We start from the raw sequence: 21,228 nt of genomic DNA on the forward strand, positions 1-21,228 counted from the left end.
GTCACTTGTGCGGCCTGTCCCTGCTGTGCTCCGGTCCCGTGGGGGGGGATGGTGTGTGTGTGTCGGCCTGGGGCGGACCTGGAGCGCAGGGTGAGGTGTGGTGTTGTGTGTGTGGGGTGCTCGTCGCTGTGAGGGGGACGCATCCCCCTACCCGGTGCTGCTCCCGGTAGGGGAGCGGAGCTTTGTGCCCCCCAGCCGGGTCCCGGTGTGGGGAGCAGGGTGTGTTTGTGTCCCGGCTAGTGCCGGTCTGGGTAAGGGAAGGTTTGCGGTCCCCCGGCTGCTGCCGGTCCCGGTGTCCGGGAGCGCGTGTCCTCGCCAGTGCCGCTCTCGGCGTGGGGGTGGTTCGCGTCCCCCAGACCGATACCGGTGGGGGGTGTGTCGTGTGTGTGTCGTCCCCTCGCCTCGTCCCGTGTGTTGTTGTGCGAGCGCGGGGCGGTGGCGGGGGCGGGGCGGTGGCGGGGCCGTACTTAAGCGGGGGGCGGGCGAGGGGCCGCCCGCGGAGCGCAGCACCCGGGGAGCGATGGGGCAGCCGGGGGTGCCCCTGGCCCTGCTGGCGCTGGGGCTATGCTGGGCAGCGGCGGCCGAGCGGCACACGGTGTTCTGGAACAGCTCCAATCCTCGGTGAGTGACCCCCGCCTCCCACCGGGAACCCCCCCCCGCGAACCCGCACCGAGACGGGCACCGACCTCCCCGAGGGCACGGGCGGCGCCGCTCCGCTCCCCGGCGGCCTTTGTGCGGGACGAGGTGGCGGGGCTGGTGCGGAGCTCGGTGCGGCGGGGAGCGGGGCCGGTCTGCTCCAGGTGCGCCCGGGGGGAGCCTTTCCGTTCCCAGGGCCGTGCGAAGGGGCCGCTTCCTTCCCGCGGGGGGCGCGGCGCCAGCCCCGGCGCCGGCCCCGGGGACCGTGTTGACAAACACGGGGCAGGATGTGCGGGGGGGTAGACCTGGATCGAGGCCCCCCGCTCACCGGCAGCCGGGGCTGAGGAGTGACCCCATCTCAAGCAACAACCCCAAAGGCTCTAGGGGTTCCCCCCCGGCCGGAGCCGTGATTCCCCTTGGTTATAGAGGCGTTCCTCCAGGGCATGACCTCTCTCAGGGTCTAGGAGTGTCCCCCTTGGCTTTCGGGGCGCCCCTCTTAACTCTCCAGACCCCCAGGCTCTGGGGGGTGCCCCACATTTAGGACCCCGTGGGGAGATGTGGGGTTTCCCCTCCTTTCCTGGGCTAAGTCACTCCCTCTTCAAGTTGTGGAGCCGTGTCCCTCACGAATGTAGGACACCCCCAGGTTGTGAGGCTGTGTCCCCTGTGTCCCCTCACAGGATTTGGGGAGCATGGGGTGCCCCCATGGGTGGATGTGCCCTCTGGAGGCCACCACAGCCGGCGAAGTGGGGACCCCACGGAGGCCCCCAGCGTACCCCCTCCCGGGTGGGGTGTGGGGCGCAGCTGGAGCCGGGCTGGCTGCCCCACGGCGAGAGCCGCGACGCCTCCTGCTCCGGCAGCGCCGGGCCGGGCAGGGTGCGGGCAGGGTGCGCGTCCCAGCGGGTCCCCTCCCTGCTCCCCGGCTCTTGGGAAGCGCTGGGAAGTGGAGTGCGCTCACCGCTCACTGCCGGGGGGCCAAACCGGAGGGAGAGTGAAGGGAGGGTTGCCCTTTCAGAGTTATTCCAGGTGCTGCAAGACTCAGCACAGTCTGAGAACGGGGGACCCGAGGGTGCCCCCATCCAGGCCTGCCATGGTCAGGGTGCTGGCCCCCCTGGGTATGGGGGTGCAAGTAAGGCCCCTAACACAGAGCTGACCCCCCTGCCCACCCTTCTGCCACAGCTTTCTGTGGAGTGACTATACGGTGGAGGTTCGTCTTAATGACTACCTGGATATTATCTGCCCGCACTATGAGGAGGGCAGCGTGGACCCCCGGGCCATGGAGCGCTACACACTGTACCTGGTGGAGCTCGAGGAGTACCAGGCCTGCAAGCCCAGCTCCAAGGAGCAGATCCGCTGGGAATGTGACAAGCCCAGTGCCCTGCACGGCCCTGAGAAGTTCTCGGAGAAGTTCCAGCGCTTCACTCCCTTCACGCTGGGCAAGGAGTTCAGGGAGGGGCACAGCTACTACTACATCTGTGAGTGCCGGGGGCCTGCGGGGGGCTCTGAGGTGCTGCAGGGAATTGCCATCGGGCTCCCCCCATCCCTGTCTAACTTGCCTCTGCCTTCACAGCCAAGCCCATCCACCACCACGGTGAAGCCTGCCTGAAGCTGAAGGTGACGGTGACAGGCAAAGGCAGTAAGTATCGCCACCCCCTCAGGGCCCCCCCGTGTCCCCTCCTTCCCGCTCGCGGCGCCGGTGCCCAGCGTGGCCTTGGCTGCGCTGAGTCACGGCCTGGCCATGGCCCCTGGCCAGCCCGGGGTGTGGGCATGCGGCTTGCCTGGGAAGGTGTTGGTGGCGGGGGATGGGGGACAGCCCACATTGAAACAGGATTTGGGGAAGGTTGGGGTGCTGCCCTTCCCTGGCGTGACCCCCTGTTTGCTCCGCAGCTCTGGCACCGCCTGCCCCGGCCTCGACACAGAAGGGGAGGATCCAGGCAGGTGTGTTGGGGTGCTGTGGGTTGGGGCTGAGCCAACTTCCCTTCCAGGGACACAGGGTGTTCTGGGGGGCACCAGGCAGAGCCCAAGCACCTTCCTGGGGGGACCGATGTGGGGGGCACTGGCCTGAACACAGTCACCCCCACGGTGGGACAGGGGTTTGCCTGGGGCACTGGGCTGAGCTCATCTGCCCCTCCTGGGGGCTCTGGAGCTGGCTAAGGTACCGAGGCTGGTGGCAACTCCCTGCAGGGCTGATGTGCTGCTGGTTTGGGGTAGGGCTTGTCTTCTGGAGTTGCTGGTTACTGATAGCTCCTCTCTTTCCCCCCCGCAGACGATGCAGCCGCACACGTGCTGAGGAGCGTGGGGCAGAACTCGGCCATGCGCAGCAGCAGCCGGCCCTTCACCTTCATCAGCCTGCTCCTGCCCCTCTTGGTGCCGCAGGGGCTCTGAGCTGCGCCGCGTGCCCAGACCCACCGAGGCTGCGGCCACTGGGGACCTCCGTGGTCTCCGCACATCTGCCCCAGGTGCCCTGCCCTGTGCACGTCTGGGCGAGGAAAGGATTTGTCAGTATTATGGGGCTGGACGGCCCAAAGCCATCAGAGCAGCTGGAGCTTTCAGGCTTCCCTGGCCCTTCCAGGATGGTCCTGGCAGCCAGAGGCCGAGCGGGAGCCTGGAGCTGGAGGGGCTGAAGTGCCCTAGACTGGAGAGGGGCAGGGGGCTGGCACCCCTGTCCCGTGGCTGAGCTCACCCACCACCCTCGGGGCTTTCCCGTGGTGGGCTTGAGCTGGACTGTGTCCTGCAGGCGGGGACATGGGGGTGGCGGCCATGTGACGCAGTGCAGGGGGCCTCTTACCCCCAGTGTCAGTGGTCGGGGAGCGCAGACAGGCTGGAGATGTCCCGCAGGCAGGGGAGTGGGGTTATAAGAAACATCCCGCTCCTCACTGTGCTGCACCCCTACCCCGTCCTCCATCCCCTGGTCCTTCCCCATCCCTCCCCTCCGCTGGGTGCCGGAGGGGCCCCCCAGCACCCCCTTTGTACAGCTTTCTAACGCGGGATTTTTTTTATACCATTGTCAGGAATAAATAACCAAAACCATGCTGAGCTCCGCAGACCTCCCCCACCCGCCTGGGCCAGTTTCTCCTGGCCTCTGTGGGGGGTTGGGCTGGTTAATTAATTAATTGGCTGGTGTTTGCACGGGGCTGTTAAGTGGCAAAGTGCTACAGTGGCTGGCACTGTCCCCGGCTTTATCTGGTGACACAAAGGCCTCCCCTGAGGCTGGGAACCCCACCCCCAGCGCTGGAGCGAGCTTCCAGGTGCAGAGCAGCAACTCCTGGGACAAACCCCACGGGAGTGGGATAGAGCCCGTAGGATGGGACAAATTCAACCGGTGATGAAGAGGGCCCTGAGCCAGAGCCCCCGGGGCTGGGCAGGGGATGCAGCCTGTCTGCACCCCAGGGACCCCCACATGGTGACCGCAGGGATGTGCGACCCCTGAGTTGTGGGACACTGTGGGTTCAGGGAGCTGGGATCACAGCGATTTGAGGGCCCTGGAATCGGGAACCCCAGGGAGCAAGGGTCCTGGAGATGTGAGATCTTGGGTCACAGAGATGCATAACATCTGAATGTGGGGGATCCTAGAGATGGAGGATCATGGAGAGGTGGCATCTTGGGGCCACAGGAATGAGTGACTCCCAGGATGTATGGGGCACCGTGGGACAGGGGTCACAGGGACTTGAAACCTGTGGAAGTGTGAATCTCAGAGCTGTAGGCTCCTGGGGAATTGTCACAGGGATGTGTGACTCCTGGAGGACGAAGGCGTGTGACATGGCGAGTTAGGGTCACAGAAGTGTGTGACCTCCGGGGTGTGTAATCCGGACCGTGGGGTCGACCCTGGGGACGCCAGAACATGAAGCCTCCTGGAACTGAGAACCCCCTGACCTCTAGGAGGTCACTCAACACACAAGACCTAGGGGTTGAGTATGAAATCCCCCCGGTTGTCCCACTGCACCCCCCAAACCGGGCCCGGTGCCCTCCCCGTTGCCGCCTGGGTGCCCGCGTGGCGGTCACGATGGTGCCGCCGCCGCTCCCCCCGCCCGAGGCGGATCCCCGCCGCCCGTCCCCGCCCGGTGCGCGGCCGATCCCTCCCCGGTAGTGCGTCCGGCCCCGCCCCGCCCCGCCGCGGGCAGCCCCGGCCCCGCCGCGCTCCCGCCGCTGCCCCGTGGCCGCCACGGTCATGTCGGTGCTCGCCGCCGTCTGCCTGGCCGCCACCCTCGCCATGTTCGCCGCCGGCCTGTGAGCGATCGGCGGCGGCCCCGGGCGGGGGCGGGCGCGATGGGGAGCGCACCGGGGCCGGCTCGGGGGGGCAGCGAGGGCCTTGGGGGTGCGAGGGGGAGGACCCCGGGGCCGGTTTTGGGGGGGATTTGAGGGTGCAGTGGAGGGATGAGGGTGCAATCAGGTCACCAGGGCCAGTTTTGGGGTGCAGTGTGGGGCCTGGTGGGACATTTGGGGGTCCAATAGCAAGGGCACCAGAGGCATTTGGGGGGCTGCAGCGCAGGCCATGGAGGGGCGTTTGGGGGTAAAATAGGGAAGGCGTCAGACCCAGTTTGGGGCTGCAGTGGGCCGTGGAAGGCTGGTGCAAAGGGTTTGGGGGTGCGATGGGGCTGGTGCTGAGTCCCATTTGTGGGGTGCAGGGGGAGGAGAGTGGGGTGCAGTGCCTGCTGGCTTCAGAGACTGGAGGCCCCTCACCCCAGCACTGCTGGGCACCCAGGAGGCCGCTGCCCTCCGCTCTCTCCAGGTCTGACCTGCGCCAGATGTTGGCGACCAAGAGTGTGGAGAACATCCAGTTGCTGCCCTTCCTCACCACTGATGCCAAGTACAGCGGGGTCAGGCCCTGGGGAGGGGGGATCACGTACATTTGGGGCAAGGGGAGATCCCCCAGGCTGCAGCCAAGTGCCTGTGCCATATCCCTGCAGCAACCTGAGCTGGTTGGGCTATGGCTGCCTGAAGGGGGACGGGACAGTGATCACCGTCAATGCCATTGGAGCAGCTCTGCAGACCCTCTACATCCTGGTGTATATCTACTACAGCCCTGCAAAGGTGGGGCAGGGGCCTGGGGTGATGGGGAGGATGGGAGACCCTCACCCTGATGTCCCCCTACTGTCCCTCCCAGCGGCCCGTGCTGCTGCAGGTCCTGCTGCTCCTGGCTGTGGTGGTCACTGGCTGTGGCTATTTCACCGTTCTGGTTGACGCGGGGACGCGCCTGGCACACCTGGGGCTCTTCTGCAGCGTCTTCACCATCAGCATGTACCTCTCACCGCTGGCTGACCTGGTGTGTGGGGCTCGGTGGAGCTGGGGCTTGCCAGCCTGGGCCCTGCCTGACATTTGCTCCTGCAGGCCAAGGTTGTCCGGAGCAAGTCAACGCGGTGCCTGTCCTTTCCCCTGACCGTCACCACCCTTGTGGCCTCCAGCAGCTGGACACTCTATGGCCTGCAGCTCCATGATCTCTACATCACAGTGGGTTGGGGTGGTGGAATGCCAAGGGGTGCCATCCCATCCCACTCTATCCCATCTCATCATGTCCTGTCCCAACCCATCCTGCTCCATTGCATCCCACACAGTCCCATCCCCATCTCATCTTACCCTGGCCTGCTTCATCCTTCCACCCTTTGCCATCCCACCCCACTCTAGCTCATCCCATCCCATTCTATTCTGTCCCCCTCCTGCCCTATCTCACCCCACCCCATCCTCATCCCATCCCCATCCATCCCGTTCCCCTCTCAGCTGAGCACTTGGCTTGGGGCCGGCACTGTGTGTGTCACCCAGCCAAGGGTGACAAGGCTCAGCATGATGACTATTGATTTTAATTAATTAGCTGGGATGGAGCCAAGAAACCTCCCCCGGCATCACAGGAGGAGGGGTACATCCACTCTCCCCCTCTGTCCTCCCGCAGGTCCCCAATGTGCCAGGGATCATCACCAGCCTCGTGCGGTTCTGGCTCTTCCAGTGGTACAGGCGAGAGCAGGACAAGCCCTACAGCCCCCTGCCTGCCTGAGAGGTCCCCTAAGGAGCACCTCAACGCTGGCCTGGGCTGGCCCCACCACTGAGCCCCGAGTGCCACCAATGTCCTCTTGGCCACTCGCAGTGGGACACCAGGAAGGACCTCCTGCCTCCAGCCCTGCATCCTTCAGCGAAGGCCCCGGAGCTCTCAGCAATGCCTTTGGGATGCCATAGGCCCCTCAAATCCCAGGGTGGAAGGATAGTTTTCCATGCCCATGGCCCTGCCTGGCACCAGGATGGGGCTTCCAGGGGTCCATGTGTCACTTTTGTAAGGATTCAAGTGCCTTTTAATAAATCGGAGACTTCCCAGCGCCTGCTTCTTGTACCTCTCTCTTGGTGCTGCTGCAGAGGATGGTACAGCTCATGGCCCTACAGCTGCTTTGGGAGCTCCTTGTGACCAGCCAGGGGCTACTTGTGGTGGGGGCTCATCCTGACACACCCTGGGCCCCAACAAACCCTCACCAGGCATCGGCCATGCTGTTGGGCAGGGGGCTGGGTTGGGGACCCACGAGGGGACCCCAGGGGAGACAGAGCTGCTGGGGGCCTGCTGTGTCACTCCCTGAGCTACAGGAGCCACCCACCACAGTCTGCGGAACTGATGAGCAGCTACCATGCCAGGAACTGGGAATCGATGGGAATCCTTGCTAAACCCCCCGTGAATCGAGCGGGCCTGGATCAAGCATTGATCCTATGTCAATTAACCAATTAACAGCGATCTGGAATGAAGATATGGGCCCAGTACCTCAGTAGAGGGACAGGAGGGGCTAAATCACACAGCAGGCACTGGAGCCTTGCAGAAAGAGACCCTCAACCCCATGTAGGACACTCCAGGACCAAGGAGCCTCATCCCACACTCTGGCCAGATGACACTGTTGGGATGAAGGATGCGGTGCTGAGGACGCTGGCAGGAGCTGTGCTGTGCCTCTGCTGCTTGTGCACACCTCACACACGGCCTGGAAAAATCCACACACAGGGACGGAGCTGAGCACAGCGCCGAGGGAAGGAGGACGAGCTCCCAGCGTGCTCTGTCTTGCCCCTGTGGAGCCAGGGCTCTCCGTGCCTGCTCCGGCTGCTCCCGGGACTTGGCCCAGCGGGGAGGAGCCCCCTGCTCCCCCCAGCCGTGGAAGCAGCTCCCAGCCCGGCCCCACGGCCTCGGGAAAGGGCAGCTTTCTCCACTGACACACCTCGGCTGCCAACCGGTCGCTCCAGCTGCCCGATGCCGGGAGTGGCCGTGACGTGGCCCCTCGTGCCAAGCCGGAGCCGGAGGCAGCTCCCAGATGCCTCCACGCAGGGAGGAGCTGCCACCAGGCTGCTGCTACACGGGCTGGGAGTAGCCCCTGATGGCTCTGAGTAGAGGCCCTGGATCGCCTTGAGAAGCCCATGGATGACCATAGACAGACCCTTGAAGGCCCTGAGTAACCACTGAATGGCCATGAGTAGAGGCTCTGGATTGCCATGAGTAACCTGCACAGGGTCATGGGTAGCTCACAGACAGCTGTCAGTAGCCCCTAGATCACCACAAGTAGCCCCTGACAGTTCTGAGTGGCTCACAGAGGACGGTCAGTAGCCCGTGATGGCCACAAGTAGCCCCGGGACAAGGTCAGATCGCCATGAGTAGCCCCTACATGACCCCAAGTAGCCACTGGATGGATACACGTAGCCCCTTCGAATAATCATGAAAAGCCCATGGTTGGCTGAGCAGCCCCTGATGACCCTGAGTAGCCCACAGAAGACTGTCAGTAGCCCCCAGAGCACAGCTGTCCTTGTGCTGTGGTCCTGACCCCACCAAGGCCCCACGTGGCCAAATCCAGGGCAATGTCACCCCCCCAACCACCCGTGTGCCAGTGAGTGCTGGGAGCTTCCCACCCTGCTCCTACCAGCCTCTGCTGCTCAGGAAACAGCTAATTAGCTGCTCCTGCTAATTAACCCGAGTCCTCCCTCCCGCTCCCAACGGCTCCTTTCTGCAGAGGATACACAGCTGCTAATTAAAATCCCAAAGTCCTTTGGCTGGAGGAGCTGGCAGCTGCTAGGGCAGCAGGTTTCTGCACAAGGGGTCAGAGAGCAGAAATGGGGGTCCTCAGGAGCAGCCCCCCACCCTTCCCTATTCCCAGTGAAGCCCAGTGTGCTGCTGTGGATGGGCAGAGGAGCTGGGGTAGGGAGCTGGAGCTGCCGAGGTTGGGGAGGACACCATGCTGCAATTTAAAGGCTGTGTTGCCTACCCCATCCTGCCAGTCCCTCTCCTTCCCAGAACCCGGCCGGCGGGGATGGGATGAGGCTCCTCCAGCTCCCACCTGCCGGGGTGAACCACATCTGGGCCAGGAATGTGCTTCGGCTCTGGGGCACAGCCCAGTCTCACATCCGATCCCAGAGCCAAGTTCCAGGGAGCTCAACGAGGGACAGGCAGCACAGGACCGGCCGTGGGAGGTTTCCCTGCAGCCCCTCAGACTGGTGAGAGAACTGGGCCCGCATGGAGACCTTGCTCTTCACAAAACCCCCAAACCCTCCCCGCGCACCCACCTCGCCCCGCTGAGAGCTGAGCGATTCCCCCGGGAGAGCCAAGTGATACCCCCAGGGTGGCTTCCAGCAGCACCCGAGGCTCTCGGCGCCCACCGCCCCCGCCGTGTCCCGGGGTCACAGAACAGCACGGGCAGCACGTCCCTGGGCTTTATTGCGGTCACAGGCGCAGCCCCCGCCGCCGCAGGTCGGCCCGCGCCGCCCTGATGTGCTCCTGCAGCTCGGCCGCCGCCTCCTCGCAGTCGTTGAAGGTGGCCAGGCGGTAGCCCACGGTGGCCAGCGAGTAGCAGCCGAAGGCCACGAGCAGGTAGACGGGCAGCGGCAGCAGCGCCTGGCGGAACGGGGCCGGAGGCTGCAGCCCCGGCGGGGCCAGAGCCAGCGCGGCCCAAGCCGAGCCCAGCAGGGCGAGTCCACAGAGCCACTGGGCCAGCTTGGTCATGGCGGCCTGAGGGGAGACGGGCTGTGAGAGGGGGAAAGGGGGAGAGGAAAGACAGGGAGCGGGGGACCCATGAGAAGAACAGGGGGGAGAGGAGCCGGGGGGAGGGGCAGAGAAGGAAGGAGGAGGGAAGCCCGGAGAGTGGAGCCGGGAAGGACGGACCGCTCCTCCCTTGGGGCCTCCTGACCGGAGCGCGGCCCCAAACCCCCCTGGGCCTCCTCCCGCCGGAGCGAGCTCCCCCCAAAGACCGAGCCCGGGACCCGCCCCACCCCCACCTGGCTCGGTCCCGCTCCCGGTGCTGATCCCGCTTCCCGCCGGGCGCTGGGATGACGCAATGGCGGCGCCGCGCGCAAGGCCTGCCGGGAACTGTAGTTCCACCGAGCGGCGGCCGCGGGCGCCCCCTGGTGGCGGGGCGCGGAGCCACCGAGACCCCGCCGGGACCCCGGCTCCGGCCCCACTCCCGGTGCCGCAGGAAGCGCCGGGCTTTGTCGGTCGCGGCCGCAGGAAGCATCTGGCTTCCTCCACGTCCGGCCGGAGGGGTGCCAGGGGCCCGGCGTGAGAGCGAGTCCCGCCCGCCCTCCCACGGCTGCGGGGACCGCGCCGTTCCCACCCCCCCACCCCGGGAAGCCCCGGTGACCCGCCCGGTGTCCTGCAGAGGGCACATGAGTCTGTGATCCCCTGCCAAACCCAGCAGCCTGTGCCAGTGCAGCAGTCTGGTGGCAGCTGGAGCCCTGAGCCACTGGGCCCCCCACTGCCCATTCCAGCCTCTGCAGCTCCAGTCTGCTCCAATTCTGGCTCCACTGGGATCTTCCTCCCTTGCAGGTCTGGGCAGACAAGATGCTAGCAGCACATCTTCCACCCTTGGCCACCCTCACCTTCCCTGGCTAACCCAGAATCTACCTCAGGCTCCACAGCCACTTCCAGCCCCATTGGCACACAGCAGGGCCACGAACTGGGAGCTGGCAGAGGAGACAAGAAGCTACAAAGAAATGGCTTTATTGGGCAGGGGGAAGTCCTGGATCGGCCACAGGGAGGGGGCTGCCCCAGGAAGGGGCAGCAGGACATCAATTTCTCTTCCTGCCCTTGCCAACAGTCTTCGCAGGAGCAGCAACGGGTGCTGTGGACTGGTAGAGAGTGGAAGAGATCTTGTTGATGTAGTAGAGACCAACCATGGAGAAGATGAGGCTACGAGGGCAGAAGGGAAGAAGAGGCTGCTCAGCTGCTGGGGGCAGGAACACACCAGGCACACCCCAACAGCTTCCCTGGGATCCCACTGCACTGCCCTTTGTAAACCAACAGCTTGCCCCTGGATCCCACTCCCCTGTCCTTCCTAAAACAACACTTTTCCCCTGGATCATCCCCCCCACCCTTCCTAAACACCCTCCCTTGGAACCCAATGTGCTGCTGTTCCCACCAGCCCCCTGAGGCTCCCTAGCAGTCCTGGCCCTGCCCAGGCTCCTGCCCCTCTCCCAGTGTCACCCGTGATCCCTCAGGTTCCCCTTGGTCGCTCCCCACCCTCCAGAGCAGCTCTGGACGTACCAGGTGGTCACACAGACCCGGTGGATGAGGCCCGAGGCGAACAGGGCCAGCAAGAGGCAGGTGAGGACTGTGGAGAATCAGGAGACACACAATGCTGCAGGGCTGCCCCCAGTGATGGGGAGGGGGGCACGGCTGCAGCAGCATAATTTCCCCCAGGACCAGGAAAAGCTCAAGGGAAGCCACCACAGTTCCAGGCCAGAGCTGGAACTGTCCAGTGCCACTGCTGGAGCACCTCCAGCCCTTCCACAGGCCTTTGGACAGCAATGTGTTCCCGCTCCCCTTCTGGGTTTTTGCAACACTTACTCTCAGGGAATATTTTGGCCTGGAAGCCCTTCCCAAAGATGAGGTTCTCCAGATTGTTGAAGGCCTGGTTGTGGAGTTAAGGAACAGAACAGGATCCTACTGTCCTCCCGAGCCTGCTCCCACCTCCCATCCTCTCCGCTCCAGCCCCACTCCTGGCCTCTGGACCTGCTGCTGTTCCCCACTCCCATCCCATGCCCTGCTCACAGCCTCTGGCCCTGCTCCCCACCACCCCTTTGGTGTGGCTCCCAGCCCCCCGACACAATGCCCTGGCCCCACTCCCCACCAGCCCCTCTCCTGTCCCCGGCTCCCAGTCCCCGCGGATACAGTGAGGGAGCAGACGAAGAGCGCGGAGCCCAGCAGCCCGCCCTGGATGGTGAGCCACTCGGTGGAGGCGAGCTGCCGGCTGTACATCTGCATCCCGGCAAACAGCAGCAGCGACAGCAGCGACGACAGCGCCAGCGACGTGCCCGTGCCTACGGCTGCGTCCCGGGGCCGACTCAGCACGGGCAGCAGGACCAAGGCCAGACCGGGCCTGAGCTCCCCCTGCATCCCGCCCCGCTGCCCCTCGTTCTCGCATTCCCCCGCCCCACTCTCGTTGACGCCTGCCCCACTATGCCCGTGCCCCCATTACCGCTGTGCCCCGTTACACCCCGGTACAGTTAGCCCTGCTCCCCTTGTCCCCGTGCCCCCGCTGCCCCGGTACTCCTCATTCCCTCCCCTATCCCCGGTACTCCTCCCGCTCCGGTTACTCCCCTGCCCCGTTACGTCCCTTCCCCCATTACCCCCGTTACCACCCCTGTCCCCGTGCCCCCCTTTCCCCATTCCCCTATCACCTCCCATTTGCCCGTTCACCCCCGTTCCCCCCTTACCCATGGTGTTCCCAGCCCGTCCGGGTCGGCTCCCGGTGTCGCCGTTCTGCGCACGCGCACTGCGGCCGCGCGGAAGGGGGACACGGCAGCAGAGCCGCGCTGCGCCACTGCGCGTGCGCGGGCGGCCCCGTCCCGCCCAGCTCGCGCCGCCGTACGCGCGCCCCCCGGCGGCCGGGAGTGGCACTGCAAGTCTACGCCGTCCGGAGCGCCCTCTGGCGGCGGGGACGGCACCAGCGCGGGGACGGGAGCCCCGTACCCAGCACCGGCCCCGGGATCCCCGCCAGTACGGGTGTCATGCTGATCCCACCCGCAGCCCACCCCAGGCGCCGCTCCCCGAGCGCCGCCCGTCGGGGGATGCCCAGGGGTGCGGGGAGAGCGTCCTCGGGCCGACCCCCCCCCACCGGTGCCGCCCCTCCGGTGCCTCCACCTCCCTCCGGTGCCGGCGGGGCAGGCGCCGCCGAGCATGCGCGCCACCGCCCCCCGCCCTCCCCCCGGCTCCGCCGCTCCCTGCAACACACCGGGGCGATCGCGGCCGCCGCTGCTGCCGCCGCCGTCGGAAGCACGGGCGCGGGGAGCGGAGCCATGGCCGAGGGCGAGGACCTGCAGACCTTCACCTCCATCATGGATGCGCTCGTCCGCATCAGCGTGAGCGGCCGCGGTGGCGGCGGGGGGGCGGACAGGGGTCCTCCGGGACCGGGTCGCCGTGGCAACGCGGCGGGGACTGGGGGGGAGGGCGATGCCCTTGAGGGGTGGGCGGACCCCGCACCCCGACTCACCGCAGCGACCCCCGCGGAGGGCCCTCGTCGGGACCCCCCCCGCACCGAGCCACCGCCGAGCCGGGAGCAGCGGGTGCGGAGGGGGCGGCCCCATCCCGGCCCCGATCTTGGTGCCCAGCCCGGTCCTGGCGCTGGTCCCAGTGCCGAGGCCAATCCGGGCTCTGCTGTGGGTCCAGCCCCAGTCCTCAGCCCAGCGCCCATCTCCATCCTGGTCCCCCTCTCCATCCCAGTTCCAATCCCAGCACCCATCCCAGTCCCCATCCCCATCCCAGCCCTGGGCCCCATCCTGGTGCTGATCCCAGTGATGGCCCCCATCCCCATTCCACTGCCTGTCCTAATACGGGTCTGATCCTGCCCCTGCTCTGGGTCCAGCCCCAGTCCCATCCCCATAACAGGCCTGAGTCCCATCCGGGTTCTGATCCCAGTACTGATCCTGATTCTGACCATGCTGCTGGTCCCAGGCCTGATCCTGGCTCTGATGCTGGCCCTGGTCCTCATCATCCCCAGCCTTGGTCCTTATACTGCTCCTGGCTCTGGTGCTGTTCCCAGGCCGGATCCTGACCCTGCTGTGATCCCAGCCCTATCCCAGTGCTGGTCCTGATTCTGACCGTGCTGCTGGTCCTAGGCCTGATCCTGGCTCTGATGCTGGTCCTGATGCCAGTGCTGGCCTCGGTCCTGGTCCTGGTGTGGCCCCAGTTCCCACACCCAGTCAAGCCCTGGACTTCATCTTCACATCCAGGGCGCTCACCCTGGTGCCATTCCTCACACTGCACCCAGGCCTGATCCTGGCCATGATGCTGGTCCCAGTCCTCATCCCTGTCCCAGTGCTGGTCCTGACACTGGCCCTGGTCCTGGCTGTCATTCCAGTGCTGACCCTGATCTTGGCCCTGCTGCTGATCCCAGCTCCGTTCCTCATCCCAGTGGCAGCCCTGATCCTCATCCTGGTGCTGGTCCTGGTGTTTGTCCTCATCTTGTCCCTAGTGCTGGTCCCAGGCCTTATCTTTGCCCTGATGATGGTCCCAGTTTTTGTCTCCATCCCGGCCAGGGTGCCAGTACTGGCCCAGATCCTGGCCCTGGTGCTGATCTCAGCCCTGATGCTGATCCTGGCCCTGGTGCTGGTCCTGGCCCAGATCCTGGCCCTGGTGCTGATCTCAGCCCTGATGCTGATCCCGGTGCTGGTCCCATCTGGTCTCAGCCCTGTTGTGCTGCCGGCGGGTGACGCTCCCGCTCTCTCCGCAGACCAGCATGAAGAACATGGAACGGGAGCTGGTGTGCCCGGTGTGCAAGGAGATGTACAAGCAGCCGCTGGCACTGCCCTGTACCCACAATGTGTGCCACGTATGTGCCAGCGAGGTGCTGCTGCAGCACGGCCACCTGTACTGTGACCCCACCTCGGAGCCCACCTCGCCTGCAGCCACCCCGTCCACCCGCAGCCCCCGCCTGGGCCGCCGGGCTGTCCCCAAACCCGATCGGCTCGACCGCCTCCTGAAGTCAGGTGGGGCTGGCAGAAGGGACAGGGGCAACAAGGGGACAGGGATGGCTGGAGATGACAGGAATGGCTGAGGAGATAAGGACAGGGATGTCTGGAGGGGTTGGGGACAGCTGGAGGGGACAGAGAGGGCTGGAGGAGAGGGAGATGGCTGAAGAGGACAGGGATGGATGGTTGGAGGGGATGGAAATTGTTGGAGGAGATGGAGACAGCAGAGGGGACAGGGATGGCTGGAGAGGATGAGGGGGCTGGAGTGGATGAGGACAGAGATGGCTGGAGGAATGGATGGAGGGGAGGCGGATGGCTGGAGAGGATGGCAGAGGGAATAGGAACAACAGGTGATGAGGATGGCTGGAGGGGTTGGGAGCAGGGACAACTGGAAGGGATGGAGGTGGGGATGGGGACAGCACCCTGGGCTCCCCCGCAGGAGGGCTGAGGGACTCTGGAGCTTCGTGCCCTGCTGACCCTCTCCCTCCCACAGGCTTCGGTACCTACCCGGGCCGCAAACGGGGTGCCGTGCACCCCCAGACTGTCAGCTTCCCGTGCCCCGCCTGCCAGCGGGATGTGGACCTGGGCGAGCGGGGCCTGGGCAGCCTCTTCCGCAACCTGACGCTGGAGCGGGTGGTGGAGCGGTACCGGCAGACCATCAACATCAGCGCAGCCATCATGTGCCAGTTCTGCAAGCCCCCGCAGCTGGAGGCCACCAAGGGCTGCACAGAGTGCAAGTCCAGCTTCTGCAATGAGTGCTTCAAGCTCTACCACCCCTGGGGCACCCAGAAAGCCCAGCATGAGCCTACGCCCCCAACCCTCACCTTCCGCCCCAAGGTACGGCCTCCTTGTGGGTCTTCCTGCCCTGATGGGGCATTAAGGCTGACCACAGGATTGGGATTGTTCAGCCTGGAGAAGAGAAGCTTTGGGGTTACCAAATTGTGGCCTTCTAGTGTCTGAAAGGAACTTTTAGAAGGATAGGGCAAGACCATTTACAAGGGTCTGGAAGGAACAGGACAAAGGGCAATGGATTCAGATTTAAAGAGAGTAAATTTAGGTTAGATATTAGGAAAAAAAAATTTTCTAGTGAGGATGGTGTGGTACTAGAACAAGTTGCCCACAGAAGTTGTGAATGCCACATCCCAGAAAATGTCCAAGGCCAAGGTGGGGCTTTGAGCAACGGAGTCTAGTTGAGGATGTCCCTGTTCATGTCAGGTGGGTTGGAACAAGATGATCTTCAAGATCCCCTTCCAACTCCAAGCATCCTGTGGTTCTAAGATCTGGGGTACCAGGGAGGGACTCTGCAGGGTGGAGGGGGGTGCAGAGCTCCCCTGAGCCTCACTGTGCCCGCACAGGGGCTGATGTGCCCAGAGCACAAAGAGGAGGTGACTCACTACTGCAAGACCTGCCAGCGGCTGGTGTGCCAGCTCTGCCGCGTGCGCCGCACCCACACCAGCCACAAGATCACCCCGGTGCTCAGCGCCTACCAGGCCCTCAGGGTAAGGGCTGCTGGGGCCAGGCTGGGGCTCTGTGGGGGATTGGGGGCACCACAGAGCCCCAGTGCAGATGAGGGGTGCGGGGTGGGGGCTGCCAGCACCACATCTCATCACCTTCCTGCAGGAGAAGCTGACAAAGAGCCTCGCCTACATCCTGAGCAGCCAGGACACAGTGCAGACCCAAATTGCTGAGCTGGAGGAGACAGTGAAGCACACAGAGGTAAGGACAGAGGGTCCCTGCCTGTCCCTGAGCTGTCCCTAGGCAGGAGTGGCACAGCCAGCCCAGTCCCCTCTGGTCCCAGTACATACCACACACTGACCCTGCCATGTCTGTGCCTGGCAGGTGAATGGCTCACAGGCCAAGGAAGAGGTGTCACAGCTGATCCAGGGGCTCTGTGCCATGCTGGAGGAGAAGCGGGCCACGCTGCTGCAGGCCATTGAGGAGTGCCAGCAGGAGCGGCTGGCCAGCCTGCACGGCCAGATCCGCGAGCACCAGGCCATGCTGGAGAACTCAGGCATGGTGGGCTATGCCCAGGAGGTGCTGAAGGAGACCGACCACCCCTGCTTTGTCCAGGCTGCCAAGCAGCTGCACAACAGGTACTGGGCTGCAGCGGGGGTTTTGGGGCCCTCTGGTGCCTGAGGTGGCACCCTGACATCTCCGCTCTCCTGTGCTGCAGGATCCTCAGGGCCACCGATTCGCTGCAGAGCTTCCGTCCTGCAGCCAACGCCTCCTTCAGCCACTTCCAGCTGGATGTCAGCAGGGAGCTGAAGCTGCTCACCGACCTGGCCTTCATCCGAGGTAAAGGCAGCGGGACCCGGGCACCGGCTGTGCCCCGTGCCAAGGCGCAGCCCCCGCGGGCAGAGCGGGTCCCTGCCCGCCTCGGAGCTGCAGCTCAGCCACGGCTGCCCAGGGCCACGCTCGGGCAGGCGCTCGCGGATCTGCCAGTGCCCCTTCCCCGTCAGGGCCAGCCCCCGCCCCAGCAGCCCCCAGAGATAGCCCTGCCCTGCCCTGTGCCAGGGAGTCTGGGCCAGGGGCAGGCAGGCAGGGCCACGGTGCCAGGTGAGGGCAGCAGGAGTGCCGGAGGGTGAGTATGGAGCTGCCCCGCTGCCGGGCAGGCGCTTCCCACAGGGCAGGAGCCGCGTGGCCCTGCTGGACCCGCTGGCGACACGTTTCAGACCTGCTTCTACCTCTCTTTGTTTATAGGCTGCGGCCGCTGCCGAGGCGTCACCGAAGTAACTGAGGCAAGTCACACCCCTGCCCCAGAGCCGCCCCACTCTCTCTTCCCATCCCTCCATCCCTCCATCCTGCTCCCAGCCCGGCCCCGCTCCACTGCCATCCTCCATCCCTGTCCTGCCCGCTGGCATTGGCAGCCGGTGGCTCTGCCTCCTCCATCTGCCGCCACTCCTCCTGCCCTCCCACCCCCTCTCACCACATTTCCGTCCCCATCTTCGCCCCGTTTCTGTCCCGCTCCTTGCTCCATTTCCATCCCCTTCCTTGCCCCATTTCCATCCCCTCTTGCCCTGTTCTCATTCTTTTCCTTGGCCCATTTCTGTCCCCTCTCACTGTGTTTCCATCCCCTTCCCCACTTCATTTCTGTTCCACTCTCAACCCCGCTTCTGTCCCATTCATCGCCCCAATTTTCTGCCCCCTCTTCATATCATTTCTGCTCTCCCTTGCCCCATTTCAACCCCATCCTTGCCCTATTTTTACTTTCTTCTCATCCTGTTTTCATTCACCTACTTTCCATCCCAGTCTCACCCCATTTCCATCCCATTTCTCACTCCATTTTCTTTCTCTCCTTGCCCCATTTCCACCCGTCTCCTTGTTTTATTTTCTTCCCCCTCTTGTCTCATTTCCATTGCCTTCCTTGCCTCATATGTATCCTCCCTTCAGCCCAATTATGTTCACATTCTTACTCCATGTATGTTCTTGTCTGCACCCCATTTCTGTCCCACTCTCACCCCATTTCCGTGCTCTGTGTCACTCCATTTCCCCCTTGCAGCTTTCCCATCTGCCTCCTGGACACATTTCTGCCCTGCTCACCCCATTTCTGCATCCCATTCCCACCTTGTCCTTGCCCCATTGCTGCCCCATTTCCATTCTCCTTCTCTCTGTATTTCCATCCTACTCTCACCCCATTTTTGTCCTCTTCCTCTCGCCATTTCCATCCCTCTCCTTGCCCCATTTCTACCTCCCTCCTTATCTGGTTTCCCTTCCCTTCCTTGCCCCATTCCCATCCTTTCCTCACCCCTCTTCCACCTGCCATCCCTTCATCTCTCCTTCCCACCCTGCCTCTGTTCCTGCCAGTATCTTCTACTACCCTCCATCCCCATCTCCTCCTCCTCCTCCTCTTCCACTGCCTCCATTCCTCTCTCTCTCTCTCTCCTCCTCCCTCTCTCGCTCTCTCCTCCCTCCTGACTTGCACTCGGCCTGTCTGGTCCCTGGAGCCCCACAGCAGCAGCTCCTCTGTCTCCCTGACTCTCGCTTTCCTCCGGTGCCGACACACGGTCTCCGCAGTCAGACCCCTCTAGACTCTGCTGGTTGTGCGTCCGTCCGGAATCCCGGAATGTCCCCTCCCTGCGTCCGGCCGCCTCCCCGCCTGCGGGGTGGGGGATGCTGCCTGATGCCCGCCGCTGCCTCTCCCTGCAGCGCCCGAGGCCCCCGTCATCGACACGCAGCGCACCTACACCTACGACCAGATCTTCCTGTGCTGGCGGCTGCCGCAGCACTCGCCGCCCGCCTGGCACTACACGGTGGAGTTCCGCAAGACCGACGCCAAGGCCAAGGGGCTGAAGCTGTGGCAGCGGCGGGAGGAGGTGCGGGGCACCAGCGCCCTCGTCGAGTACCTGGACACCGACAGCGTCTACGTGCTCCGGGTGAAGGGCTACAACAAGGCAGGCTTCGGGGACTACAGTGAGGACATCTACCTGCACACGCCCCCCGCCCCAGGTGAGAGGGGATGGGTGCTTGGATCAACCCACAGCGCTCTGCTGTGCTGTCCTGTTCACCTTCCTCCTCCTCCTTATCTCCTCCCCGCAGTCCTCAACTTCTTCCTGGACAACCGCTGGGGCTTCAACCGGGACCGGCTGGCCATCAGCAAGGACCAGCGCGCGGTGCGCAGCGTCCCCGGCATCCCCATGCTCTTCGCCGCCGAGCGCCTGATGACCAGCTGCCACCTGTCCATCGACCTGGTCATCGGCGATGTGGCCATCACCCAGGGCAAGAGCTACTGGGCCTGCTGCGTGGACCCCAGCTCCTACCTGGTGAAGGTGGGCGTGGGGCTGGAGAGCAAACTGCAGGAGTGGTTCCAGGTGCCACAGGATGTGGTGAGCCCCAGGTGAGCGGGGTGGATTGGGGCATCCTGGGGGTTCTCTGCCTGTTCCCACCTCCCCGGCAGGCGCTTGGGGGTGTGGGGGGACCTCCAGCCTGTCTCGTGGCTGTTGGCACCAGGACTCACCTGTCCCCCCTCCGCAGGTATGACCCCGACAGTGGCCACGACAGCGGGGCAGAGGACACAACGGTGGAGGCACCTCCTCCCTACGCCTTCCTCACCATCGGCATGGGCAAGATCCTGCTGTCGCACGGCTCAGCCCTCACGTCCCGCGACCCCAACGGCTGCACCGTGCCCTTGCCTCCGCGCATCGGCATCTGCCTGGACTATGAGCAGGGCAAGGTGAGCTTCTATGATGCCGTCTCCTTCCGCGAGCTCTGGGAGTGCGGCGTGGACTGCTCAGGGCCCGTCTGCCCTGCCTTCTGCTTCATCGGAGGAGGGGCCCTGCACCTCCAGGAGCTGGTGGCCAACAAGCAGGAGCGGAAAGTGACCATCGGGAACTTCGCCAAGCTGGACTGAGCCGTGCCCGTGGTCCCCACACGCCACCGGCTCTGCCCCCGGGGCACCCCGCGAGTGTCAGGGCCTGGGGGGACACAAGTGGCCAGGGAGCAGAGCATAGCAGAAGTGGCCCTGGCCCTGCCACCACTGGGGACAGGCCAGGTGTTTGTTTTGTGGGATCGGGGGCACGGGGACAGCGTTGCCTTCCCCTCCTCACCCTGTCCGCCTGCCCCTAGCTCCAGCTCAGCCCGAGGCTGCTCTGGGCTGGGGCTGTGGGCAGGGCTGGCGGAGGGTCAGCCCTAGAGATGGGTCAGGGAGGGGGACAGGGCTGCACAGGGAGGGGGGTGGAAAGTGACAGTGGGGTGACAGTGGAGGGGAGAAGCTGGGGGCTGGTTAGGGTGGGGGAGACAGCTGGGGTGAGGGAGAGGGTGGGGGGAGGCTGGGCTGGAACAAGGTGTGAAGATGTTTTGTAAAATGGCTCATTTTCAACGAGGATCATTTGGCTGCAGCCAGGCACAGCCCCTGGACACAGCCAGCGTCGAGTCCCTCCCATGGGCTGCTGGGCACCTCAGTGCCACCTGCTCTGCCCTGTCCTTGGGCAGCAATGTGTCTGGCCAGCCCTGCACGTGCTCTGAGGGCCACACTTGGCTCTGTTATACCACTTGGTGCCCAACCACACATGGCCGCAGTGGGCTGGGCCTGCAGGGTGTGGATCTGGCCCGCCAGGGAGCCCCAGCATTGTGGGGGCTGTGCCAGCAGTCCCACACCAGGATCTCGCTGAGCTGCTGTCATTTCTCCTGGGTTCTGTTACAACAAACGCTGTATTTTCATGGTTTCCTACAATAAACTGCAATGCCAGATTCCTCTGGAGCCTCCCTGCCACAGGGGGGCCATGGGGCCAGGCTGCCCATGGGGCCAGGCTGCCCATGGGGCCAGGCTGTCCATGGGGTTGGGGTGCCAAGGGACCAGGGGGCCTTGGCTCTGGGTTGGCTTTAGGGTCTAGGGACTGGGGTCACGGTCACAGGGCTGTGATGGGGCCATGAGATCAGGCTGTCCAGAGGCATGTCCAGAGGCATGTCCAGAGGCATGCACAGGACTGGGTGCCCTGGGGCCAGGGTGTCCTTTGTGCTGTGGCCAGCAGGTGCCAACCCTGCTCAGCCTGGGCAGTGCTTACGTGTCAGGTCCTACTGCTGCTCTGCCTGGCCACATGGTCACTGCCACCCTGTCACAGGGTGTCAGGGGGCTCCTGGACCAGCATCTCCCCACTGGGCCTAGAACAAACTCCTGCAGCATTGCTGGGGAGTCCCAGGGGCACCCAGTCCAGCCAGGGAGGCTGCTGGGTGCTAAGGCATCTTTTCAGGGTG

At 64.7% G+C, this 21,228-nt stretch overlaps 5 protein-coding genes across 10 annotated transcripts; 3 read left to right on the forward strand and 2 right to left on the reverse strand.

Annotated features, from left to right (window-relative positions):
• Positions 1 to 484: 484 nt before the first annotated feature.
• On the forward strand, positions 485 to 3,664 carry EFNA1 (ephrin A1). The gene is made up of 5 exons (XM_066338024.1): positions 485 to 621; positions 1,813 to 2,108; positions 2,204 to 2,269; positions 2,521 to 2,571; positions 2,900 to 3,664. The coding sequence occupies exons 1-5, from the start codon at positions 521 to 523 to the stop codon at positions 3,016 to 3,018; spliced, it is 633 nt and encodes a 210-aa protein (XP_066194121.1). The 5' UTR covers positions 485 to 520; the 3' UTR covers positions 3,019 to 3,664.
• Positions 3,665 to 4,740: 1,076 nt separating this feature from the next.
• On the forward strand, positions 4,741 to 6,934 carry SLC50A1 (solute carrier family 50 member 1). Of its 5 annotated transcripts, none has more exons than XM_066337769.1 (6): positions 4,741 to 4,860; positions 5,363 to 5,440; positions 5,514 to 5,664; positions 5,738 to 5,896; positions 5,962 to 6,081; positions 6,518 to 6,934. In XM_066337769.1, the coding sequence occupies exons 1-6, from the start codon at positions 4,802 to 4,804 to the stop codon at positions 6,617 to 6,619; spliced, it is 669 nt and encodes a 222-aa protein (XP_066193866.1). In that variant the 5' UTR covers positions 4,741 to 4,801; the 3' UTR covers positions 6,620 to 6,934. The 5 variants fall into 5 exon arrangements, with proteins under 5 accessions (XP_066193866.1, XP_066193867.1, XP_066193868.1 ...); XM_066337770.1 differs by having other exon boundaries at positions 5,541 to 5,664; XM_066337771.1 differs by lacking the exon at positions 5,363 to 5,440 and having other exon boundaries at positions 5,541 to 5,664.
• A 2,342-nt stretch (positions 6,935 to 9,276) lies between these two features.
• Positions 9,277 to 9,916, reverse strand: DPM3 (dolichyl-phosphate mannosyltransferase subunit 3, regulatory). Its single transcript, XM_066338018.1, has 2 exons — positions 9,850 to 9,916; positions 9,277 to 9,583 (listed from the first exon to the last, which is right to left on the reverse strand). Exon 2 carries the CDS (start codon positions 9,575 to 9,577, stop codon positions 9,299 to 9,301), a length of 279 nt encoding a protein of 92 aa, XP_066194115.1. The 5' UTR covers positions 9,578 to 9,583; positions 9,850 to 9,916; the 3' UTR covers positions 9,277 to 9,298.
• A 638-nt stretch (positions 9,917 to 10,554) lies between these two features.
• Positions 10,555 to 12,390, reverse strand: KRTCAP2 (keratinocyte associated protein 2). Its single transcript, XM_066337916.1, has 5 exons — positions 12,286 to 12,390; positions 11,741 to 11,895; positions 11,417 to 11,480; positions 11,114 to 11,180; positions 10,555 to 10,759 (listed from the first exon to the last, which is right to left on the reverse strand). Exons 1-5 carry the CDS (start codon positions 12,287 to 12,289, stop codon positions 10,639 to 10,641), a joined length of 411 nt encoding a protein of 136 aa, XP_066194013.1. The 5' UTR covers positions 12,290 to 12,390; the 3' UTR covers positions 10,555 to 10,638.
• Positions 12,391 to 12,804: 414 nt separating this feature from the next.
• TRIM46 (tripartite motif containing 46) lies at positions 12,805 to 20,724 on the forward strand. 2 transcript variants are annotated; one of them, XM_066337749.1, is made up of 10 exons: positions 12,805 to 12,967; positions 14,257 to 14,556; positions 15,032 to 15,375; positions 15,894 to 16,037; positions 16,159 to 16,254; positions 16,378 to 16,631; positions 16,712 to 16,833; positions 18,685 to 18,984; positions 19,075 to 19,372; positions 19,510 to 20,724. In XM_066337749.1, exons 1-10 carry the CDS (start codon positions 12,868 to 12,870, stop codon positions 19,883 to 19,885), a joined length of 2,334 nt encoding a protein of 777 aa, XP_066193846.1. In that variant the 5' UTR covers positions 12,805 to 12,867; the 3' UTR covers positions 19,886 to 20,724. The 2 variants fall into 2 exon arrangements, with proteins under 2 accessions (XP_066193846.1, XP_066193845.1); XM_066337748.1 differs by having other exon boundaries at positions 12,805 to 12,930; positions 14,301 to 14,556.
• Positions 20,725 to 21,228: the final 504 nt, after the last annotated feature.

This window comes from Sylvia atricapilla, chromosome 30, assembly GCF_009819655.1.
Source record: "Sylvia atricapilla isolate bSylAtr1 chromosome 30, bSylAtr1.pri, whole genome shotgun sequence".
Lineage (NCBI taxonomy): Eukaryota > Metazoa > Chordata > Aves > Passeriformes > Sylviidae > Sylvia > Sylvia atricapilla.

Bases quoted from the DNA above. Each gene is read 5' to 3' on its own strand.
- EFNA1 (XM_066338024.1), top strand. From the start codon at position 521: ATGGGGCAGCCGGGGGTGCCCCTGGCCCTGCTGGCGCTGGGGCTATGC. The intron at 2,109-2,203 runs GTGAGTGCCGGG...CTGCCTTCACAG, and splicing joins GCACAGCTACTACTACATCT to CCAAGCCCATCCACCACCAC. The intron at 2,572-2,899 runs GTGTGTTGGGGT...TCCCCCCCGCAG, and splicing joins GAAGGGGAGGATCCAGGCAG to ACGATGCAGCCGCACACGTG.
- SLC50A1 (XM_066337767.1), top strand. From the start codon at position 5,223: ATGGGGCTGGTGCTGAGTCCCATTTGTGGGGTGCAGGGGGAGGAGAGT. The intron at 5,441-5,513 runs GTACAGCGGGGT...CCCAGGCTGCAG, and splicing joins TTCCTCACCACTGATGCCAA to CCAAGTGCCTGTGCCATATC. The intron at 5,665-5,737 runs GTGGGGCAGGGG...TGTCCCTCCCAG, and splicing joins TCTACTACAGCCCTGCAAAG to CGGCCCGTGCTGCTGCAGGT.
- DPM3 (XM_066338018.1), bottom strand. From the start codon at position 9,577: ATGACCAAGCTGGCCCAGTGGCTCTGTGGACTCGCCCTGCTGGGCTCG.
- KRTCAP2 (XM_066337916.1), bottom strand. The intron at 11,481-11,740 runs GTATCCGCGGGG...CTCCACAACCAG, and splicing joins TCTTCGTCTGCTCCCTCACT to GCCTTCAACAATCTGGAGAA. The intron at 11,181-11,416 runs GTAAGTGTTGCA...GATTCTCCACAG, and splicing joins GGCCAAAATATTCCCTGAGA to TCCTCACCTGCCTCTTGCTG.
- TRIM46 (XM_066337749.1), top strand. From the start codon at position 12,868: ATGGCCGAGGGCGAGGACCTGCAGACCTTCACCTCCATCATGGATGCG. The intron at 14,557-15,031 runs GTGGGGCTGGCA...TCCCTCCCACAG, and splicing joins CGACCGCCTCCTGAAGTCAG to GCTTCGGTACCTACCCGGGC. The intron at 16,255-16,377 runs GTAAGGACAGAG...TGTGCCTGGCAG, and splicing joins AGACAGTGAAGCACACAGAG to GTGAATGGCTCACAGGCCAA.